This window comes from Dipodomys merriami, unplaced genomic scaffold (genome assembly GCF_024711535.1).
Source record: "Dipodomys merriami isolate MVZ:Mamm:240054 unplaced genomic scaffold, mDipMer1.0.p SCAF_122, whole genome shotgun sequence".
Classification (NCBI taxonomy): Eukaryota; Metazoa; Chordata; class Mammalia; order Rodentia; family Heteromyidae; genus Dipodomys; species Dipodomys merriami.
Window position 1 is genome coordinate 2313380 of NW_027202516.1, and position 22009 is coordinate 2335388.

General features: G+C 50.1%; 1 protein-coding gene across 4 annotated transcripts in view; it reads right to left on the reverse strand.

The window, feature by feature from the left end:
* Window positions 1-22009, reverse strand: part of Lrrc1 (leucine rich repeat containing 1) — an 88782-nt gene that overhangs the window by 28996 nt on the left and 37777 nt on the right. For 3 of the 4 annotated variants that reach the window (XM_070017281.1, XM_070017283.1, XM_070017282.1), the window contains exons 2-3: window positions 14787-14904; window positions 1208-1286 (exon numbers count right to left, since the gene is read on the reverse strand). In XM_070017281.1, coding sequence (XP_069873382.1) covers window positions 1208-1286; window positions 14787-14904 — 197 coding nt within the window. Of the gene's footprint in view, window positions 1-1207; window positions 1287-14786; window positions 14905-19623; window positions 19714-22009 lie in introns of those variants that run through there. The other variant, XM_070017285.1, reaches the window with a different exon arrangement.

Here is a 22009-nt window from a genome sequence, read left to right on the forward strand (position 1 = left end):
AGAAACAGCTCATGATACACAGAGGGCAATGCAGAATTAATCATAAGGAGGATAAATACACAAGTTCTCAGAATGAAGCACAAGTGTCACAAAGCCCTAGGAAGGAAAACCCACTGCTGTGTAGCCGAAGTTTCAAGCACCATGAAAAGAAAGAGAAAAACCTGACCAGTCCCTGGGATTATGAAACACAGGACAGCTGCTCACTCCTTTCTTTTCTTGTTGCTTCTAAGGATTACTTAGAACAGATCAGCCGACAGCCAACTGCTACTTTGTTTCTTTTATTCAAGTTGTCACTCCCTATATATAATTGAACATTTCATGACATTCTACACAAAGGTACTTTTAATATGTGCCTGAAGCCAAAAAGAACAGTAAGGCTTCAAAGTAACGTTATTTAATGTTTACAAAGAAATGTTTCCTATGGTTACCAGGATTTGTGAGAAGAGAGGAATGGTGGCTGAAGGTGAAAAGATGCCACTGCAGCTACAATGGGATGTAGTTTAGACACACAAATCTAGTACAGTCAACAAGGAAAGACCTCTGGCTTTGATGGGGAGTCCCGAGAAACCCTGGAAATGTACCCACTGGACCAGAGAGGCCACGGCTCCCAGGGCTGTGCCTGCGTTCACACATGGGCATCATTCACTTATCCTGACAACACAGCCTTCAGAAGACTCCAGACGAGGCTAGGAGGCCTACGGAGGCTCCTGAGTGCTGCCAGCCAGGCCAGACGCCAGGCTATGAAACCCCAGAAGCAGCAAAATCCCCCCAACCATCGCAAAAGTAAGGAAACAGTGGTGCCGGCAAGGTTTTGGTTTCCTAAGGAGAGTTAGAGAGAAGTTGAGATTAAAAATACATTTCATTGTTGGAGTGGAAAAAATAAGTCCAATAAGACTTCTCTTCAGATAATTATGCTGTAAGCTTTCTGTGGGTTTAGAGCTCAGCTCTGACCCGACAGACAAGAAGGCTCAACTGGAGGTTTATAAACTACACTATTCATACTGCTCCTCACACCCCCCAACACCTCTTTTCAGAGTTTCTATCAATACACTAGTGTGACTCTCATTGTCCAGTATTTATAAATACATAGCTGGGAAAGTCCACCATTCTTGATAAAGCCAGTGGTCTAGCGGGTGCCTCCGATGTGACAAACGTGGCTGGAAAGAGACCCATCTAACTAGAAACAGGAGTGAAGTAGCCGCAGCACCTTGTCAGTGGGTTTCCGCTGAAGTCCGCAACCTGCAGGGCTTTACAGAATGAGATGCTTTCGGGAATTTCAGGAATATCTGAAAGAGTAAAGGAAATATACACTACTGTTAACATCCTTATTATTTATGACAGACCACAGTCACAATCCCCTGTGCCACCAATTTTGAGAACACTTGTTCTTGCTTTCCTAAAGGAAGACACATCTTTACAGAAGAACATTCAAGATATACATCATAAGGCACGACCACCACCATCTGAAATGCCACTGGCCATATACTTAGATGTCACTTCCACTGAATTCTCTTCACACTTTTTTTAGTTTTTTCCTTATGATTTTGGATGGCTGGTAAGTACAAGCATTCTAAAGAAGAGTATTGTTAAGCTGTGAGTTTTCTTCTGATTTTAAACCTAAGAATTTGTAAAGTATAAAAAGGCTAAAGAAGAAAATAGAAACCACCAGACTACCCAGAGATAATGTGTTATTTTGAAGTATTTTTAATATACAGACACACTGTATGTACGTATAGACGATATGTTTCAAAATACTAGGTTCCTGACATTTTTTCAATGTATATTTATTCCACAAACTTTTTACCCATCTTTTTTCTAAATAGTTTCTCATCTTAATGGCAAAAGAGTACCTTGCATGGATTTTCAGACTTGATTTATTTAATCCCCTATTGTTGAACATTTAGATTGATTCCAAGTTCTTGATGTTATATTTATGCCAATTTCTGATTGTTTCCTTGAACTAAGTTCCCAGAAGTGGAATTACTGTATGGAACATGTTCGCATTGCTGGAGCATTTTGATAAGTACAGGCAGGCAGGTTGTACCTACTATACCTCCGTTGGCCCAAACAAAGGGCCACAGTCAACATCTCTCCTCTTCTTCTCTCCTTTTTTCATTTTTAAAAGTGTCGATCTGTTGCTAAATTACTTCAGCTACCTTTTGTTTTACATTCCTTTTATTACTAATAATGGAGAATGTATTTTCTGGATATTACTGGCCATATTTGTAATTTTAAATTAGTTAGGACTGTGAGTGTGAATGCCTCTTTCTCTTGGCACAAAGTCAAAGATGATAGCTGTAGGGTCTTAAAAGGTTACTTCACAGCATCTAACTTCCAGCGCACTGTATTATGGATGTATCAGCACGAAGACATCTAAAGTAAAGACAGTTCTTCTCGTTTCCTTTATTCCTCCAGTTTGGCAAACATCATATGAGCCAAAGTACACTCAGTGTTCATAACGGGAGGGCTCCCGGGAGAAGGGAGAAGGGAGAAGGGAAATAGACGCCTGCTCCAGCAGCCGCAAAGCAGCCGATGCTACATGAAAACGTGGAGCTTAAAAACCTAAAATACTTGAATGTGTGGTAACGTTTTTCTCATACAAGTCTGTTCTTTGCACAGCTATCTTTATCACATGATGTACTAATGGATGGAGAGACAGATGGACAGATACCATGTGTTCTATAGTTGAGTCCAGCATGGGTTTTTGAAAACCCACTAACATGGTGGGCCCTACGGTTCACTCACAGCTGTGGCTTCTTTTGTCCATGTTACCTTATTCATTCCACTCAAAAACATCATCCCAGATCACCCTGAGTTTTAGGGACAAGTACTGACTGGCCCATCCCCCCAGGCCTGACTCCTGGGTCGGCTCTCCACGTGGAACACGGCACCCCCCAGGCCCGACTCCCAGGGTCGGCTCTCCACGTGGAACACGGCACCCCCCAGGCCTGACTCCCAGGGTCGGCTCTCCATGTGAACACGGCACCCCCCAGGCCTGACTCCCGTGTCGGCTCTCCATGTGAACACGGCACCCCCCAGGCCCGACTCCCAGGGTCGGCTCTCCACGTGGAACACGGCACCCCCCAGGCCTGACTCCCAGGGTCGGCTCTCCATGTGAACACGGCACCCCCCATTCCCGACTCCCAGGGTCAGCTCTCCACGTGGAACACAGCACCCCCCAGGTCTGACTCCTGGGTCGGCTCTCCACGTGGAACACGGCACCTCCCCAGGCCCGACTCCCAGGGTCGGCTCTCCATGTGAACACGGCACCCCCCTAGGCCTGACTCCCGTGTCGGCTCTCCACGTGGAACACGGCACCCCCCAGGCCCGACTCCCAGGGTCGGCTCTCCACGTGGAACACGGTGCCCCCAGGCCTGACTCTCGTGTTGGCTCTCCACGTGGAACACGGCACCCCCCAGGCCTGACTCCCGGGGTCAGCTCTCCATGTGAACACGGCACCCCCCTAGGCCTGACTCCCGTGTCGGCTCTCCACGTGGAACAAGGTACCTTTCCAGATCCGACTCTGTCAACTCTCCACACGGAACACGGCACTGCCACTCACAACTAGACAACCACAGGCAGGAGACCCAAACTTGACCTCTAAATTTAGAGGCAAATGACCTCACAAGCCCTAGAACTTGAAAATTATTCAATTTTAATTACATTTGGGTTTCCATGCATGGAAGAAGCTGGCTGGCTTCTCCGGTTGGCACCTGTCCCCAGCGCCTTCTCTTACACCATTTACACCATTACATGCTATCGACAGGCAACGCAAAACACAAGACAGAGCCCACCCTCTCCCCACCCACGCCTGTCGCCTCCTATGAGAGAACCGAGGCCACAGACGGCTCTGACTTTCACACTGAGCAGCTTCCGACCACTGGATGTGTGCTCTGGTGTGGCCCAGCCAGTGCTGGCAGGCACTCAAGCTCCAGGGGCTGCACCCGGGGCACAGGTGTGCACACTCACTGCCTTCAACCACACCCGGGGCACAGGCGTGCACACTCACTGCCTTCAACCACACCCGGGGCACAGGTGTGCACACTCACTGCCTTCAACCACACCTGGGGCACAGGTGTGCACACTCACTGCCTTCAACCACACCCGGGGCACAGTGTGCACACTCACTGCCTTCAACCACACCCAGGGCACAGGTGTGCACACTCACTGCCTTCAACCACACCCGGGGCACAGGTGTGCACACTCACTGCCTTCAACCACACCCGGGGCACAGGTGTGCACACTCACTGCCTTCAACCACACCCGGGGCACCGTGTGCACACTCACTGCCTTCAACCACACCCAGGGCACAGGTGTGCACACTCACTGCCTTCAACTGCCTTCAACCACACCCGGGGCACAGGTGTGCACAGTCACTGCCTTCAACCACACCCAGGGCACAGGTGTACACACTCACTGCCTTCAACCACACCCGGGGCACAGGTGTGCACACTCACTGCCTTCAACCACACCCGGGGCACAGGTGTGCAGTCACTGCCTTCAACCACACCCGGGGCACAGGTGTGCACACTCACTGCCTTCAACCACACCTGGGGTACAGGTGTGCACACTCACTGCCTTCAACCACACCCGGGGCACAGGTGTGCACACTCACTGCCTTCAACCACACCCGGGGCACAGGTGTGCACACTCACTGCCTTCAACCACACCCAGGGCACAGGTGTGCACACTCACTGCCTTCAACCACACCCGGGGCACAGTGTGCACAGTCACTGCCTTCAACCACACCCGGGGCACAGGTGTGCACACTCACTGCCTTCAACCACACCTGGGGTACAGTGTGCACACTCACTGCCTTCAACCACACCCGGGGCACAGTGTGCACACTCACTGCCTTCAACCACACCCGGGGCACAGTGTGCACACTCACTGCCTTCAACCACACCCAGGGCACAGGTGTGCACACTCACTGCCTTCAACCACACCCGGGGCACAGTGTGCACAGTCACTGCCTTCAACCACACCCGGGGCACAGGTGTGCACACTCACTGCCTTCAACCACACCTGGGGTACAGTGTGCACACTCACTGCCTTCAACCACACCCGGGGCACAGTGTGCACACTCACTGCCTTCAACCACACCCGGGGCACAGTGTGCACACTCACTGCCTTCAACCACACCCGGGGCACAGGTGTGCACACTCACTGCCTTCAACCACACCTGGGGTACAGTGTGCACACTCACTGCCTTCAACCACACCCGGGGCACAGTGTGCACACTCACTGTCTTCAACCACACCCGGGGCACAGTGTGCAGTCACTGCCTCCAGCTACAGCGACATTGCAGAGTTTTAGCCTGACACTTTAGATGAGCATTAGCCAATCCTACCAGCTGCCTATTTTGGTCCAGAGGAGGTCCCATGGGAATTAGTCACCTGTCATTCAAGTGGTAAGGTAGAGGCGCTGGGGGATTTGCAGGGACAGACTAGTCAGGTAAAGTAACAGGTTTATCTGAGGGACAAAAAGACAAAACAAAAACCAAAACACTCTTTGCTCTAAGCCCACCTGACTACTGAACGCCATGTAGGAAGGGCTGCCACACCCCAGGGCCTGTTAAGCATCAGGTTTGTGTCTTAGCCTCCAATCCCTGCAACAAATCCTGAGATGGAGAGTAGCAGCCCTCCTGACAAATGCGGAGCGGGCTGAAATCGTCAGACTGTCCGCGCTCACCCTGCTGACAGTGGACGCACAGAGCTCGGCAGCCGTCCTGCAGAGAGGATGGCAGAGCACCTGCAGATGATCTCCAGGTGGGCTGTGGAACCACACGGACCAGAGGGGAGTAGAGAGTGAAGAGGGAAAACCCCAGGCAGTTTTCTTACTCTGGGCCAGGGCTGGATGAAGCCAGGGGGCAGGGGAAGAACCCTACCCGTACAAAGGGGGCGAGGCACAGACTTTCGTGGAGACCTAGAGCAGGTGAAGGGAAGAAAACTACAGGAGCAGTCAAAGAAATCTAGAGAGTGGAGCATCACCTGGAGTGTGGACAGATGCAGAGATCCAACAGGCAGGAGGACGTGGGCGGGGTGTCATCTCTAAGGAGGCAAGCAGGGCGGCTGGGGGAGGGAGGGCTTAGAAGCAACAGAGGTCGGGCAGCCAGCGATAAAGGAGGAAATAGAGTCCATGGGAAACAAATCCCAGCACAAGAAATCCAATGAGATACATGGGGAAAATGAGTAAGGTTTCCTAATCATGATGCTGACCTTAGTTTATTTATTAAAAAGGACCCTTAGCCCAGATGACTGGTGGACTGAACTCTGTCTTTTACCAAATGACAGTGGCCATTTTCTTATCAAATCAGAGTTAGCAATTTTGTGTTGGATTCCTTTTCAAAATATTACACTGCTCAGTTCAGCAGAGCACAGAGGCCCCAGTCCGTCAGCTGGGAATTTTATAGCACCGTCTTCACAGTATAAAGTCTACAAAAGTAACTTTGGTTAAGATTGAAAATGACTAAGTCATTCCCCAGCACTGCCCGAGAAGGCTGTAACTACCGAGCCGTGAAGGCAGAGGGACACACAGAGAGACAGGGTGATGCGCGAGAGGTAACAGAACCGCGTAGACAGGGACAGCACAAAAGCTTGTGACCAGAACAATGCTAGTATCTGTTGAGCTCACTAAGCTTTTGGATTCAAGGGTCAACCAATCTCTGGGACCAGATTAATGGGATAAGAGTCAGGTGATTTCGGGGCGGGGGGGGGGGGGAGGTGCTGAGAAGCTGGAAGACTGAACAAAGTCTATGAGGAAAAGACAGGGGCAGGGGCAGGATCTGCGGTAAGGACCAGGCCTCAGGGACCTGCCATGCTTGTGTGCGAGAGGAAAGCTCTGCCCCGCACATCTGCAGAGCTGACGGCGCAGGAAGGCCGCACAATGGCCTCCGTACCACTCCTGATGATGACAGCGAAGGAAAAACACTGACAAGGAAGTGAACTCACACTAGGAGGACACTTGTGGGCAAAGGTGAGCTCGGTGTCTGTGTGGTACAGCCATAACGTAAGATGTCACTACATCTAAAAACCACAAATCAAGACCTGGGCAGAGAAAGAAATCAAAAGCTACAGGGAATGAAACAAGTAGCAGTGACCAGAACAAGCACAGAGAGAGCAGCGGACAGACTCTAGAAAGACAGCAGATGTGGGCACATTCCACACAGCATTATTTACTACTAGGATGAAACAAGGTCCTTGTGTGCCAAATGGGCTGGCTGATTAAGACAGTTTGAATGTTTGCTGTGGGCTGCCTGACTCAATCCTGCTTAAAAATATCCCAGACTGTCAAACAAGACTAAATACGAAACATATTCCAAGGCTGCTTTTGCTGCCATAGCTGTCCTTCTGGGTGTGCAGACAGAAATGCTAAAAAGAGGATTTTTTTTCAAATGCATCCATTTATCCTATTACACCAGACTCACTCAGGAGTTGGCCAGCATTTAAGAGAAAGCTCTAACCCAAGCTGCCTTCCCAGGCCCCTCACGTGAAGACAGGCAGGACCAGGGGCCCTCGTGGAGTTTATGTTGTTCAAGTCTCGTACAAGTGTTGGTACTTGTGTTGGGGCAAAAAAAAAAGTCCCAAATCAAGTTTCACCTGCTTCCAGCCCCGCTTACCCACATCTTCTTCACAACCCAGCTCTTCTTCCCCGACAAGCTAGCAGGCCTAAACACACGCGTGTCCCTCCACTAGTTCATCTTTCTCCAAAGCACATCCCTCACCTCCCTCGCCCAGGCTAACAGAACTGCCGGGACCCCAGAGGCTGGGGATTCTACACCTGCAGGGCATGGCCAGAAGCAAGGTCTGGCCTGTGGACTAATCCAGGAGCTGGAGAGGCTCCGGACGAGCCTGAGCGCTGTAGACTCCACTCCAGGAGAGGACAAAAGGCAAACGCTGGGTGTTCACCTTCAGAAGCCCCGAGACTTGGCACCCAGAATCCCCAAGGACCATGTCACCTGGGACTTTAAAAAGGCAGCACAGGTGGGATCCGGGTACTGTTTGGGGTGGTTTTCTTTTTAACCTTCATAATAAACACAGCTGCTCCCGCTCTTTGGCTGAAGTAAATCGACTTTTAAGGCTGTGCTGAAGGCTTGCAGGACAACAGTGTAGCCAGAGTTGTCCTGATGCGGTTGGGATGGAACAGGCGAACGGGAGATCCTTCTGTGCCCCACTTAAAGGCCTCCTCCACATTTCTAAATAAAATTGATGTCTTTAAAGCCCTGTGTTATATAAGTAAACATTTTTTAAAATAATCCATAGAAAAAGAAGTTAAAAGGCGTTCTAAGAAGAACTCAAGAACATATCTACATTATCCGAAGGAATGTTGTAGATAAAAAGCTTAAGAGCTTAAAAATTATAAGTTGTCAACTGACAGACAGAAAGGTAAGATATCCATAATGCACTTAAACTTCTTTAAAACAGCTCCGGATTTCTGTGTTGAAATTGGCATCACCTCTTCAAAGTACCCATCGTGAGTAGCACGTGTTCTCTTCCAGCACTGCCAGGGGCCCAGGTTTTACAACCCTTTCTTAGACTTACAAGGAGAATTTTTTACTAACTTAGCATTAGGAGAACGTTTCATACAACCTATGCTTTCTCCTTAGAGGAGAATCAGAATCAAAATTAAATACACTGTGTGTTTCACCATTTCCATGTCCCAACCCATCCCCATTTGAATTTAGGGTGAAAGGGAAGGAGGGGGCCAGCAGTCTCATACAAATCCACCCTAACAACAAAGGTCTCATTCTCCACACCCAATGCCATTGAAAGGATGCAAATCATGGGACAAAGGAAAAATGAGGGAGGTGGAGGGAGAAAGGGAGCCATGGGGAGGAAAGAGAAAAGAGAAAGCCCAAGAGAGGGAGCACCCATCAGCTCATTTACCCAGGTCCTGAAGCAATTAAGGTTACATCACGCCCTGAGGCGTCAAGTGAGGACACTGGGGTAAGAGAAGTCCTGGATTTTCCCACTCTCTCCTGGAAAGGAAAAAGAAAGGTCATAAAAGGGAAAGGTCAGAAAACTAAGACTTCAGAGCTTGGCATGTGGCTGTACCACTTGAGTGTCTGAGGCTGAAGGATCATGAGACCTCATGAGTTCCAGGCACGTAGGCCCAACGTACAGGGCCAGCCAAGCCTGGCAGCTTGGCCAGCGGGGAGCCCGGCAGCAGGAAGGCAAGCCGGTGAGGTTTGCTGAGCTGCGTCGTCCGCGGGCTTCTCAGTGACCTAACCCTGCTTCTCTAATTCTAAAAGTACCCACAGCTAACCGAGCATAGTGGAAACATCATGTGATAAATGTCATTATGAAAAGGTCTTAGAATAACAACCCCGTTCCAACCACAGCCAAGGACCAGCACAGGGGAGTCAATCGCACTTCCTGTCACCTGGGTCTGCCTCACCAGACAGCTCACTCCCACGCCACACGCTGACCAAACTGTCCAGCTGAAGAGCAGGGTGTCAGGGAAGCCTGCGCCAGGCAGTCCGCACTCGCCATCCGGGCACAGACAGCACACACCACCGCCATCCCTAGAACTGGCGGACACACAGGAGGCAGCCGCTGCCAACGCTTCCTCCAGGAAATGCCAAGCACTACTGGGCTTCAAACCTTCCTCTGAAGTCTCAGAGTGTTGAGGGAAAGATAGTAAACACGCAGCCCTGGGCATGCCATCCACGGCTGCCATTGTTTTTGGTGTCACAGATGACCGCTCCATCCCAAATCCAATGAAAGTTTGCACACACATTTACTCACCTTCATACGTGTCACGTAGTACCTGCATACGTCACTCACCTGCATGCATGCATTCACTCAACGGCAGACATACGTCACTAGCCTGCATGCATGCATGCATCACCCAAAGGTAAGAGCCTAACAGAGAGCAGAAGCGTTCTCTCTTTAAAGACTCCTGTGCAGAAAGAGTGGGTGGAGGGAGACGGAGATGGAGTGGGAGGGCTGAAGCACAATTCTACAGCATTTGGCTCCATCTAGCTAGCAGGTACACCCTTCTTTGTTTGCTGCATTCAGGCAGCACAGTCCGCACTGGCTGCAGACGTCAGGGAGCCAGGCAGCCCCTGGTGCAATCCCAGCACTCAGGAGGCACAGGCCAGAAGAGTGTGCACACAAGGCCAGCCTGGAATCATGGGCTGCCAGCACAGCATGTCTCAGGAGCCAGGGCCTCCAGCACCAGCTGCCCACCCTTTACTCCAGCCTCCTCAGCTCCCCACATCTGGTCTGGGCTGGTGTTGGAGGAACTAGGGTCTTCCAGAGTTGTCTAAGTTTCTCAGATGCATATGTTCATCTTGGCCAGCACGGGTCAGCCCAGCTCAATGGAAGGCCACACCTTCCACTGGAGGGGTTTTTCAACACCCTCCAAAGAAGGTTGAACAAGGTTAAATACTTCAAGACAGCTTTCGGTTGTCTGGCCCTTTCACTAAGCACTTGCACAAATAAAATGTATGTTAGGCAAACAGAGCCCTGATTGCTTTACAGAACCTTAAAATAAGTTACACATTTAAGCCTGGCTGTTTCCGCCCACATTCCTTCCCAGCACTCGGTAACTACATGGCCCTGGGGGTAATTGTGCCTCCCTGATTTATTTCCACACAAGAATCCTCAATCAGGTAGAGCATTCTAGATCTCTTACTCACCTTTTCACCCTGGCTGGCCGGCTTGCACCCATGCTACTGGAAATCCCACATTTGTGGTTGTGGGCTGGCTCTTCTACATCAACCTTACCTCTAAAACTACAGCTTCCTGTTGGTGACAAGCACACCATCTGCTCATCTTTTCCCCAGAAAGATGAGAAGGCAGGAGTTACTGCCCAAACCTGCTTCTTTCAAACACACTAAGTACAAAGAAGGGGACAGCAAATGCTTCCAATCTATGTTAAGTAAGTGCAAGCAGGAAAGAATTAGCTATGTGGAGAAAGACCCCCAATTTTCTGAAGCAGGTAACTAAAAGGAAAATAAAATTTACAAAACCGTTAATGATGACTAATTCTAGATGAATGATTTTAAAAATTCCTATTATGGGGAAAAAGAATTGTGATTTGAAAATACAAAAAACCTGGGATCAAATACCAATTCTAGCTGTGGGCCGTATGGCCCCCAAGTCCCTTTTAGAACTGGTAATCACCAGACTCACCGTGATACACACAAATTGATGAATTAAAATGGGAGTAGAGACTAGCATCCACACACCAGAGTTTAATTTTATTATAAGAGAAACCACTGCAATTACTTTTACTTCTGTGACTGAGCCTGCTGAATGTAAATCTACCATTGTTTTGGAAAAACCAAGATCTAAAAAAGAACCCACCATGTAAAGACAAGTGAATGAATGAGTCAGAGATGGGGGCGGAAGGAAGATAGGCCTTACTTAAAATAGACAAAACATGTTGAGATCCTGTGACTAAACGGAGAACTTGTTGACCTAAAAAAATACTTCCAGAGGTGTCGTTTTCAAACTCAGCCCTCTCTGCTACAGACCTACTGATTAAAAAAAAAAAAAAAAAAAAAAAAAAGGAAAAGGAAAATGCACAGGAAAGTTATATAAACCTCTAATTTATTCAGTACAGTCACAACTTTTCCTGGTAATGGAATATTTGCCATCTTGACAGAAGAAAGAGCAACAACAGTTTATTTACACTCCCATACCTATGTTCCAGCATAACACAGGGATGGCAGACAGTGCAGGAGAACCTTCTAGACAGGAGCAAAAAGGACAAAAGAAAGGTAAGAAAGATAATAAGCAAAAAGCATAAAATATGCTTACCAAAAGTGATCTAATTGTGAAGTTTATCCCTTTTGTAGTATTTGAAATGGTTTCTACACATTATTTAAACAATGCTTCCCAGAAAACAGCATTTGTAAGATGGAGAGTCAACAAGAAAGTATCAGAGAAGCCCAATACCTTTCTATCTCCACTTACAAGCAATCACTGCAGTGTAGCGGAGTGCTGAAGTTAAGGGAGCACTGGCCAGCCTGAGTGTAGGATGCTCAGTGAGAAGCGGCCATTACATCTGTTTGGCACTAACCTCAGGCAGAGAAGAGCCCCGAAACCCAAAAGCCAAAAGGCTTGCAAGGCCAGAGAGCGAGCTGGACTGTCAGGACGTCCCACGGCATGTTAAGCGAGCCAGCGCCATGTGCCCATGTGGGCTGCCTCCCCCGGCACTTCAACTCCCCTGAGTCATGATGACACCCGGCCCCTGGGCCATCATACTAAACAGAGTGAACCCCAGGCCCCCGCGAGGCCGCCGCAGGGCGAGAACCACCTCCGAGAACGGCCTGGGGTCGGCATGGGTGAAGGTGAGCCTCACCGGTGTCACTTGTGTGGGTGTGGGGGAGGGCAGGCAGGCGGAATTCAAGAGGGCGGCCAGGCGCTCTGGATTTATGCTTGCCAGAAGGCCTTGTCTGCCGGCACAGGCAGAAGCAAACACAAGGTCATTTCAGCAGCCGTCAGCCTGGCCTCAGATGACATTGAGCAAGCCAAGAACTGCCGACCACAGATACTGACCACCGTCCCCTGCCTGGACAGCCGATGGCTGCCCTAGCCATTTATTTCATCAAGACCTCAGCTCAGGGAGAGGGAAAGATGACCCGGGAGAAACGGTCTGCTTTCCATGCCCTGCGGTCCAGCTGGTATTCGTATTTGTATCAAAACTTTCTTTGAAGTTTTGTACACTCAAGTTTGCAAAACAACTAATCAGTGTATACAGTCTTTGCCATGGTTTCTCCATCAGCGGTACTATTTTCCCACAAGAGAAATGAACTCAATGTCCTCAATTAGGCCGGACAACACCTTACCCCACACCTACTGAACACTGTCCCAATGCCTGCCTTAACTCCAGCCGTCACTGTCCACACTGGACGAGCTTCCTGGCTTCCTTATTTGGATCATTCTTTTCAATTGTCTTCGATCACTAACAGGAGCACAGAGCTATACCACCACCAGAACTAGACTGTAAATGCAGAATACATGTGACATGGTGTTATAAAGTTTTACAGAAGGCAACCCATAAACAAGGAGCAAAATTGAGACTGTGATTCAATATTAAAAATTACAGTTTTGTTGTCCACGAGAAGTCATCTCTTGTAGTGCCAGTGGGGTACACCTTATACTTTGGGGAAAACTAAACTAAATGGATAATGATACGGTACTGTGATGTAAGTCAAATTACAGCATAGACTATAAGATTCAAATTACTAACGCTTGGGCAGGCTTCATGATGCATTAAGAAAGTCTGCCCTAGCTTCTTGGAGAGCAAAATCCTATTGTGGAGTGAAGCTTTCTCTAACACAACCAGAGGCCGTGTTCCATGAGCAGCTAGGAACGGGGAAGAAAACACCTAGACACACTTTCTTTGGCCATCTGTTTGAAATATAAACAGAGAACAACTCACTCTGTCATTTTCCTCAGCACTCAGTTCATGCCAGAAGCAGAGCTTTCCTTCACAGAACACAGCCCGGGGTATGGAGAGGAACCCAAAGGGACCCAGCGCTGAGGGTGATGCCCAGACTCCTTTCTGCCAACCTCAACTACTGCTATGGATCTTCTCTTCCTACCTCAGAAAAACCCTCACAGCCTAGGGAACCCATCAGTACCACTCTCCTCTTCCTCTCCCTTTCCCTCTCCGCCTCTGCACTCTTCTCCACACGGCACGTGATCCTCCTGACTTCCTGCCTGAACTATCAGAGCAGAGCCACCGAGGTCAGGTCAGCTCTAAAGGCGTGGGCAGCATTGCACAGCCCGGGAGGTAATCCTGGGAGAGCTCCTCTGCCTTTGGGGGAGGGAGGAGCAAAACTTGGCTCGCCTAAGCAAGCTCACACCAGGAAAGGTCTGATTCTGCTCCTGGAACCACGCAGAGGCGCCGTGGCCAGCTCCATCCAGGGAAAGCCTGCCGCTCCCTGTATACTGGACTGACAGTGCAGCGCGAACTCGAACGCGCTCCGGAGGGGTCGTGTGCACATTGGCCAGGGTGACTTCTAGGGCGCTGCGGCGGGCCTGTGTCCGTGCGCGGGGCTGGGGCTCGAAGCAAGGCCGGAACCCAACCCCTCCCCTGGAATCCGCATCTCAACCAACTCTTGGTGGTCCAAAGAGCCGGGAGTCGTCTCACACCGACGCTTCCCCCCCTCCTTTCCAGAAAATCAGGGACAAAAGCTATCAAAGGTCCTATCAAGCGCGGTGCCCTGGTTACGAGCTGGCTGGGACACAAAGAGACCACGCAGGCCATCTCCCGCCGCCCCGGTGGCCACGCATGCGCATCACCTCCCGCCTACCACCTCCCTGGTGACCACGCATGCGCATCACCTCCCGCCTACCACCTCCCCGGTGACCACGCATGCGCATCACCTCCCGCCTACCACCTCCCTGGTGACCACGCATGCACATCACCTCCCGCCTACCACCTCCCTGGTGACCACGCATGCACATCACCTCCCGCCTACCACCTCCCCCGTGACCACGCAGGCCATCTACCGCCGCCCCGGTGACCACGCATGCGCATCACCTCCCGCCTCCCCAGGTGACCACGCATGCGCACCTCCCACCTCCCCAGAAACCACGCAGGTGCATCACCTCCTGCCTCCCCAGGTGACCATGTAAGCGCACCTCCCACCTCCCCGGTGACCACGCAGGTGCATCTCCTACCGCCCCGGTGACCACGCATGCGCATCACCTCCCGCCTACCACCTCCCCGGTGACCACACAGGCCATCTCCCGCCACCCCGGTGACCACGCATGCGCATCACCTCCCACCTCCCCAGGTGACCACGCAGGCGCACCTCCTCTTACCATTTCGGGACACGTCCAGCTCCACCAGCTGCATGAAGTTGGCGATCTCCGGAGGGAGCCGCTGAATTTCGTTGTCGCTGAGTCCAAGCTTTCTTAACTTGACCAGCTGGAAAAATTGCTGAAAGACAAGATCGTTTCAGGGTGAGTTTTAAACGTTGTGGCTGACGGCGAGGTTGACGCGGAGCCCGGCCTCGGGAGGAGGGGGCAGTGCACACTTCCGGAGGCGCTGCGCCCCTGCGCCCCTGCGCCCCTGCGCCCCTGCGCCCCGCGCCCCTGCGCCCCTGCGCCCCGCGCCCCTGCGCCCCTGCGCCCCGCGCCCCTGCGCCCCGCGCCCCTGCGCCCCTGCGCCCCGCGCCCCTGCGCCCCGCGCCCCTGCGCCCCTGCGCCCCGCGCCCCTGCGCCCCTGCGCCCCTGCGCCCCTGCGCCCCTGCGCCCCGCGCCCCTGCGCCCCTGCGCCCCTGCGCCCCTGCGCCCCTGCGCCCCGCGCCCCTGCGCCCCTGCGCCCCGCGCCCCTGCGCCCCTGCGCCCCGCGCCCCTGCGCCCCTGCGCCCCTGCGCCCCTGCGCCCCTGCGCCCCGCGCCCCTGCGCCCCGCGCCCCTGCGCCCCTGCGCCCCTGCGCCCCTGCGCCCCTGCGCCCTGCGGCGCGGCCCGTGCTGGCCCAGACATGACGCTGCAGTGCTGTCTGCAGCTTCCTATCAACCTACCCGAAATTTTAAAAAATGTCAGTAATAGTCAATCCCAGGCAAATATCAGAATCTAAAGAGTCTTCACCTGATGTTTCCACCAGGCATGGCAGACTAAGCACGTGCCCTTCCCTCCTGTTCCACAAAAACTGCATGCCAGTGGCACGGGGGAGTTCAGGCAGAGATGAACATAAACCTAGACACACAGAATAAACCCACAAGGACGCTAAACACGAGTAGGAACAGGAGGCAAAATAGATGTGCAACGAAACTGTTAAAGCTAGCAAACTGGTGATGAAATGGAAACCAGTTCAAGAAGCAAAGCAAGCTCAAGCCTGCTCTAGGAGCAGCCAGCGAGATCAGGGACCAGGCTCCTGTGCAGGCAGGAGAGCGGATGCAAATCCCCATTTACGTGTCATCCTTGCATTCCCTTCTCTACATACACAGCCAGGTAAGAAACGGGAAGCTTCCCTCCTGAGAAATACCTCCAAACACAGCCAAGGGCAAGGGGCAGAAGGTCACTCTGGGAAGACCAGGGCACCAGTCTGCGTGGCCAGTGAGGCGCCCCCCCCCAGCCACATACACCTCTCCCCCAAAAGTGAAAGCTAAATTTGAAATTCTACACATGCAATCAGAGCCCAGGGCCAACATCAGTAGTGCGATGTCATCGTGTGATCCGTAGGTGCAAATCTGCCCCCAAACACCAAGTGCCTCATAAGCAAGGTGGGGAGTGAAAAGCTCAGACCACTGAAAAGCAACATGTCTTTGGCAGCAGTTGGGCAGTTTTAGGGGAAAAGCGACCCAGCATGCACAGTACCGCACTCTCCACAGCCTGCACGTGCATGGACTCTCGGATGCTGAGGGCCCACCATTCGTGGGGAGCGGCTCAGGCGGCAAGCAACGCACCCACCTGCCAAGCGGCCCACTCACCCACGTCCCAGTGCCTGCATCTCTCACTTAAACGGAAGCAAGCCTCTCTGGTCACTTGGGGAAGGAAGGGCATGTATATTTGCATGTTCACACACATGAATGCACACCCCTACACATGCAAACACAAACCCATTAGCAGAAACAAACATGACGCAGGGAGCAGAGGAAAACCTCATCAGTGGAAAAATATCCTAGAAAAATCAGAGATGAAGTAGCAAGCTGTCACAAATGGTAAGTTTTGACATTAAAAAGTACTAAGCAGCAACAAACTAATGAAGTGGTTTTAAAAGTAAAGTTAATAAAACCTCTCAGAAGGAAACTGAGATGGGGAAATGGGTGAAAACAGGCACAGGAAGGGAAAACGAGGCACGCAGCCCCCTTGGGACAACATCCACAGAGACAGAAAATAGGAAACCGAAGACATGTTTTTCTGGTTCAAAAGGGCACACCATCAGGACAGCAAAAGGAATGAAAAGGAAAAGACAGAGCAAGGCACAGTGTAAACTCTCAAAACTCCAAAAATAAGACTCTGGAAGTTCCCAGCGGCAAGGAGAGCGCTTCAGTGAAGAGCTGGGAATCCAATGCCACGGACTCACCAGCAGCCCGGAAATGGACAGCAAGGAGGCAGGGCCTTCAGAACAGAACCCCTGCAGGTCATTCTTCCCCAACCCCAACCCAAACCCTCACCCACCATGCCACAGAACAAAGGCATCTGCAGACACTCAGCCTCGAGACACGACCTTCCCTGCATTGTCTCAGGAAAACATCAAAATAGGGATAGAAACTTAAAAAGATCCAGAAAACAGAATCAACAAAACCCAGAAAGAAAAAACAAATTCCCGGGAAAAAATCATGAAGAGAATCATAAGATGTCAACTGAGGTGTGGCTCTGAGAGCAACCTGTCCACACTGAAGCACAATCTACAGGCTCCCAGCTGGAAAGAGATGGATGAGCACACATCTGAGGAAATTCCTTCACAGGCTTAGGAGTATCGCGAGTAGAGATGCAACTCGGTGGGAATGTTAAATGAGGAACAGGAATAGATAAAGCAAGCACAAAAAGGACAGAGCTACTAATCCTGGGAAACATACAAGGTGCAATATATTAAGATATAATTTAAAGTTTGATTATGAATAGCTAATAGTCATACTATTACAACAGCTCTACTGAAATCTATGTGGCATCAATATTAAAAGGATGACTTAGAAACTGTAAGAGTGAAGGGTTCATCTTCCACAACAGGAAATGGATAGCTGGTACAGTGTGTGTTGGGTGAGGGGTAATCAAGCTGTCAAAGTAAGCCATTAGCAATATGGAAGCATATTTGCAGAAATGCTTGGGTTCTCAAATGTCAACAACAAACTGCCGGGGGCAGGGAGGGGACAGGAGCAGCTTTCCCCTCCTGTCCCGGCTCATCCACCCCATACAACTTAAGGAACTTGTCAACTATGTGCATAGATTATTTTGAAACAACAGAAATTGAACTAACAAAGAGACCAAAGTCTCTATTAAGATTACCTGGCACTCCAAATGTTTGGTAACCTTTAAATGCTAACCTTAATTAACTTCTCCTTTTTTTTTTTTGGTTCCGGTTGTGGGGCCTGAACTCTGGGTCTGGGCACTGTCCCTCAGCTCTTCAGCTCAAGGCTTGCACTCTACCACTTGAGCCACAGTGCCACTTCCGGCTTTTTTTCATTTTGCTTATGTGGTGCTGAGGAATCAAACCCAGGGCCTGTGGCATGCAAGGCAAGTGCTCTACCACTGAGCCACCTTCCCAGCCCCTTAACTTCTCCTTTTTATTGGTAAAAGGAAAGGATATAGCCATGTAAGAAGGCTCCGGCATTTGAAAAGGCAATTGGGCAGTACATAAAAGATGAAATGTTTTCAAATCCATTTATGCACTTCTGAGGCATCTCTCTTCATCCTGTTACTGAAAATAAGAAAAACAATGCACAAATATACTTTACATTATTTTCTGCTAAATTAATGTATGTGTGCATATATTTTTTTCAAAGTGTCAGGCATGATGTTACTATTGGGGAGGCAGACGTAGGGGACCACGGTCCCAGCACAGCCTAGGCAAAGAAAGCAGGAGACACTCTCTGAAAAACAAAAACTAAAAGCAGGACTGAGGGCATAGCTTGACAGCAGAGTCCTTAACTAAAAAGCACAGGACACTGCTAAACAAACAAAAATCATTTCAAATAAGGAAAATGGTTAGCTAGTTGTTAAATTATCCAAGGCTATACAAACAAAACTATTCTAAAGACCACAGAACTTGAAAAGGAATTACAATGCAAACATGATTTTAAAAGAAAATAGATTTCAAGGAGCGTGTATAAAAATACCACTTGTGCATGTGACTGACTGGAAGGAAACACACGGAGCGCAGAGGCCAGAACACAGCACCATCAACGGCTTCATGTTTTCAGATAACCACAGTTTAAAGATAGTGTAAAATGCAATAGGCTTTGAACCTTGACAAGTGACGGCTGCAATGAGCTGCTCAATGAGAGGATTGTGTTTTTCTTCTGGTTCTGAAATGAGGTGTGGGCATCCCGGCCAAGCTGGCCTCACATCCACAAGTCTCCGCCTCAGGGTCCTGAGGGCTGGCGCTGCAGGTGTGCGCCAGCACCCGGGCCTCTGGACCGCTTTCTCACATCGTTGGGTTCTGTGTGTTCAGGGAAGCCACTGACATGTCTTTCTGCTAGTTATACTGAAGTATTCACAGGGGCCACCTAAGTGAATAAATGGGCCTGCATGATTGTTCAGAGTCTTGACAGTTTCATAATACACCCCCATGTGTTTACTCAAGCATGAAAGGCTCACTTTGTTTTCCAGGAAAGGTATAATAGCAAAAGTACAAAAACCAGCACCAATTCCATATAACCAGGGGCCATTCAGACGTCATACAAGAAATCAAGCCAAGAAAGTACTCAGAACTGCAGTGAATAAGTTTGCTGTGCATCTGTGGAAACTATAGAGTACAAATTCCTACATCTAACAGGGTCTGAACAGCAAGCAACTGAAAGGTTTCATGTTGCATGTTAAAAAGCCTCCACGAGGGCTTGTCACAACTCCCGCTTGAGTCAAGTTAGAAGAGTGCATGCTGGACTAAAACACAATCCTATCTGATATGACCCCAAAATAAAATTACACCACTAATAATTATTTTCCTAGTGGATCTGAACACAGTGTCCAGCCGCTCCGTTAAAATACCCACCTTCTTACACGATCCTTGCGGTGCCACTAACGCTACAGCCAGTGCTCAAGTTTTCAACAGCCACCACCACCAGTCAAGAAGAACTTCACAGGCTGTGCCCCTCCCACCCTGCTTTGGACATCAGCGGGGCACACCATGAACAGCTCATGCTGCTGTCTGGGCAGGGTGCCCGGCACAGAGCAGTCACGTGACGGAACACGCAGACACCAGGCTGGGAGCCCACCATGTCTGGAGTGTACCTCCCTGACCCAGGCAGCACATGCAGCTCTGCACTGAGAACCCCACCTCCCCGCTACTCCACTCCACCCTTCTGACAGCCACTGCTGTCAGTAGACAGGGAGTCTTTCATTTAGATCAACAAAAGCATCTCCATTTCTGACAAGATTTTTCCTTCTCTTTTGGCAGTGTTGATACTTCGCTTTTGCTTTTTAGAAAGAAGCAAAGGAAATCTCAGGAAATAAGGGAAGAAAAGGAAGAAGGAAGGAAGGGAGGGAGGGAGGGAGGGAGGGAGGGAGGGAGGGAGGGAGGGAGGGAGGGAGGGAAGGAGGGAGGAAGGCAGGCAGGCAGGCAGGCAGGCAGGCAGGCAGGCAGGCAGGCAGGCAGGCAGGCAGGCAGGCAGGCAGGCAGAGGCGTTCTGTCTCAAGCTGTGCTGAAGAAGTAAAATGTCCATCTATGCAAACAATAACAGTAACATGAGTAAAACAACAGACACACAGTTAACAGTGAATGAAGGACACTCGATGCTTGGAGGTGAGTTTAAGGACTATCCATGGACCAAACTCCTTAATTACCTCAAAAGTTATAACAGCCAGGCACCGGTGGCTCACGCCTGTAATCCTAGCTACTCAGGAGGCTGAGATCTGAGGATCGCGGTTCAAAGCCAGCCCGGGCAGGAAACTCCATGAGACTCTTATCTCCAATAAACCACTAGAAAACCAGAAGTGGTGTTGTGGCTCAAGCAGTAGAGCGCTTGCCTTAAGCTGAAGAGCTGAGGGACAGCGCTCAGGCCCAGAGTTCAAGCCCCATGACAAAAAAAAAAAAAAGTTATAACAGTGTTAAGATATACTATATAAACCAGTTAGCTTATGCTAATAACAAAACACCGCCAAATATTGAAGCTCAAAGTAACATGATTTTTTTAAATTTCTTACTCATGAAAGCACACTCGTTTAGATAATGTGGCCAGCCTTATGTGGCTGGCCTTACTATTATTTCTGGCAATCAGTGCCACCCTTTACTGGAATTCCTCCACTCTCTACAAGGCCTCTGTCCTCCTTCCTGGATCCAAGTAGCTCTGTTGTATCAGGCTCTGGACCAGCATTCAAAAGGGCACAGAAAAAGGCTGCAAAGCCTCTCAGGCCAGGCTTTGTAAGATGAATTCTACCACCGTGCACTGATTAATTCACAAAGTCACCCAAGTATAGGAGAGCAGAAAAATAGTCCATTTTTTGATAGATAAATGGATAAAATAGGCCGAAAGATTAAAATGAGACTCGGAGTGGAAAAAATCTGCTACCCCTAATGGCCTACCAGAAAATAGGATTTGCCACGACGAACACGTATAAACTGGGGAAAGCACGCTGCAAAATCTATGGATATCACAGAGTGATTGCTTTTCATAAAAATTAAGAGAACACATCCTGAATAAAATTTATCCAGGGCAAATTGTGTGTTTCTCTCTGTTTTGGAGGTGGTACTGAAGTTGGAATCCAGGGCCATGCACTTGCCAGGCACTAGGTGCTCCACTGCTGAAGTCAAGCCTCCGCCCATTTTGCTTTAAGAATTTTTGGGATTTGGTCTCAATCTTTGCTGGGGGCTGGGCTTGTACAATGACCCTCTTACCTATACTTCCTGTGTGGCTGTGATTGTAGGGGTGAAGCATCACATCTGGCCCAAGAGTATTGTCCCCTAGAACTTAAAAAAGTTACAGAAAAGGGTGAGGTCCAAGAGTCGTAAACAGACAGTGAGAGAGCCAGTCTGGTTAAAGCCGAGAATTCCTCTCAGGAATGCGGGCTGGAAAGGGTTATAGCAAACACTCAAGCATGACTGACTGCAAAGCGTTAGTAACACTTCCTCCTCCGGCGTGCACAGGTAGACTGCAGAGCAGGGGCAGCCCTAGGTGAACCACAACACTGCTCTGCTCTTCCATGACTTTCCACAAAACACGTATATCTTTTTAAAGTATAAGTTAAGGGTTGGGAAGGTGGCTCAGTGGTAGAGCGCTTGCCTTGCATGCATGAGGCCCTGGGTTCGATTTCTCAGCACCACATAAACAGAAAAAAAAAAAACCGGAAGTGGCACTGTGGCTCAAGTGGTAGAGCGCTAGCCTTGAGCTGAAGAGCTGAGGGACAGCGCCCAGGCCCAGAGTTCAGGCCCCACGACCCGA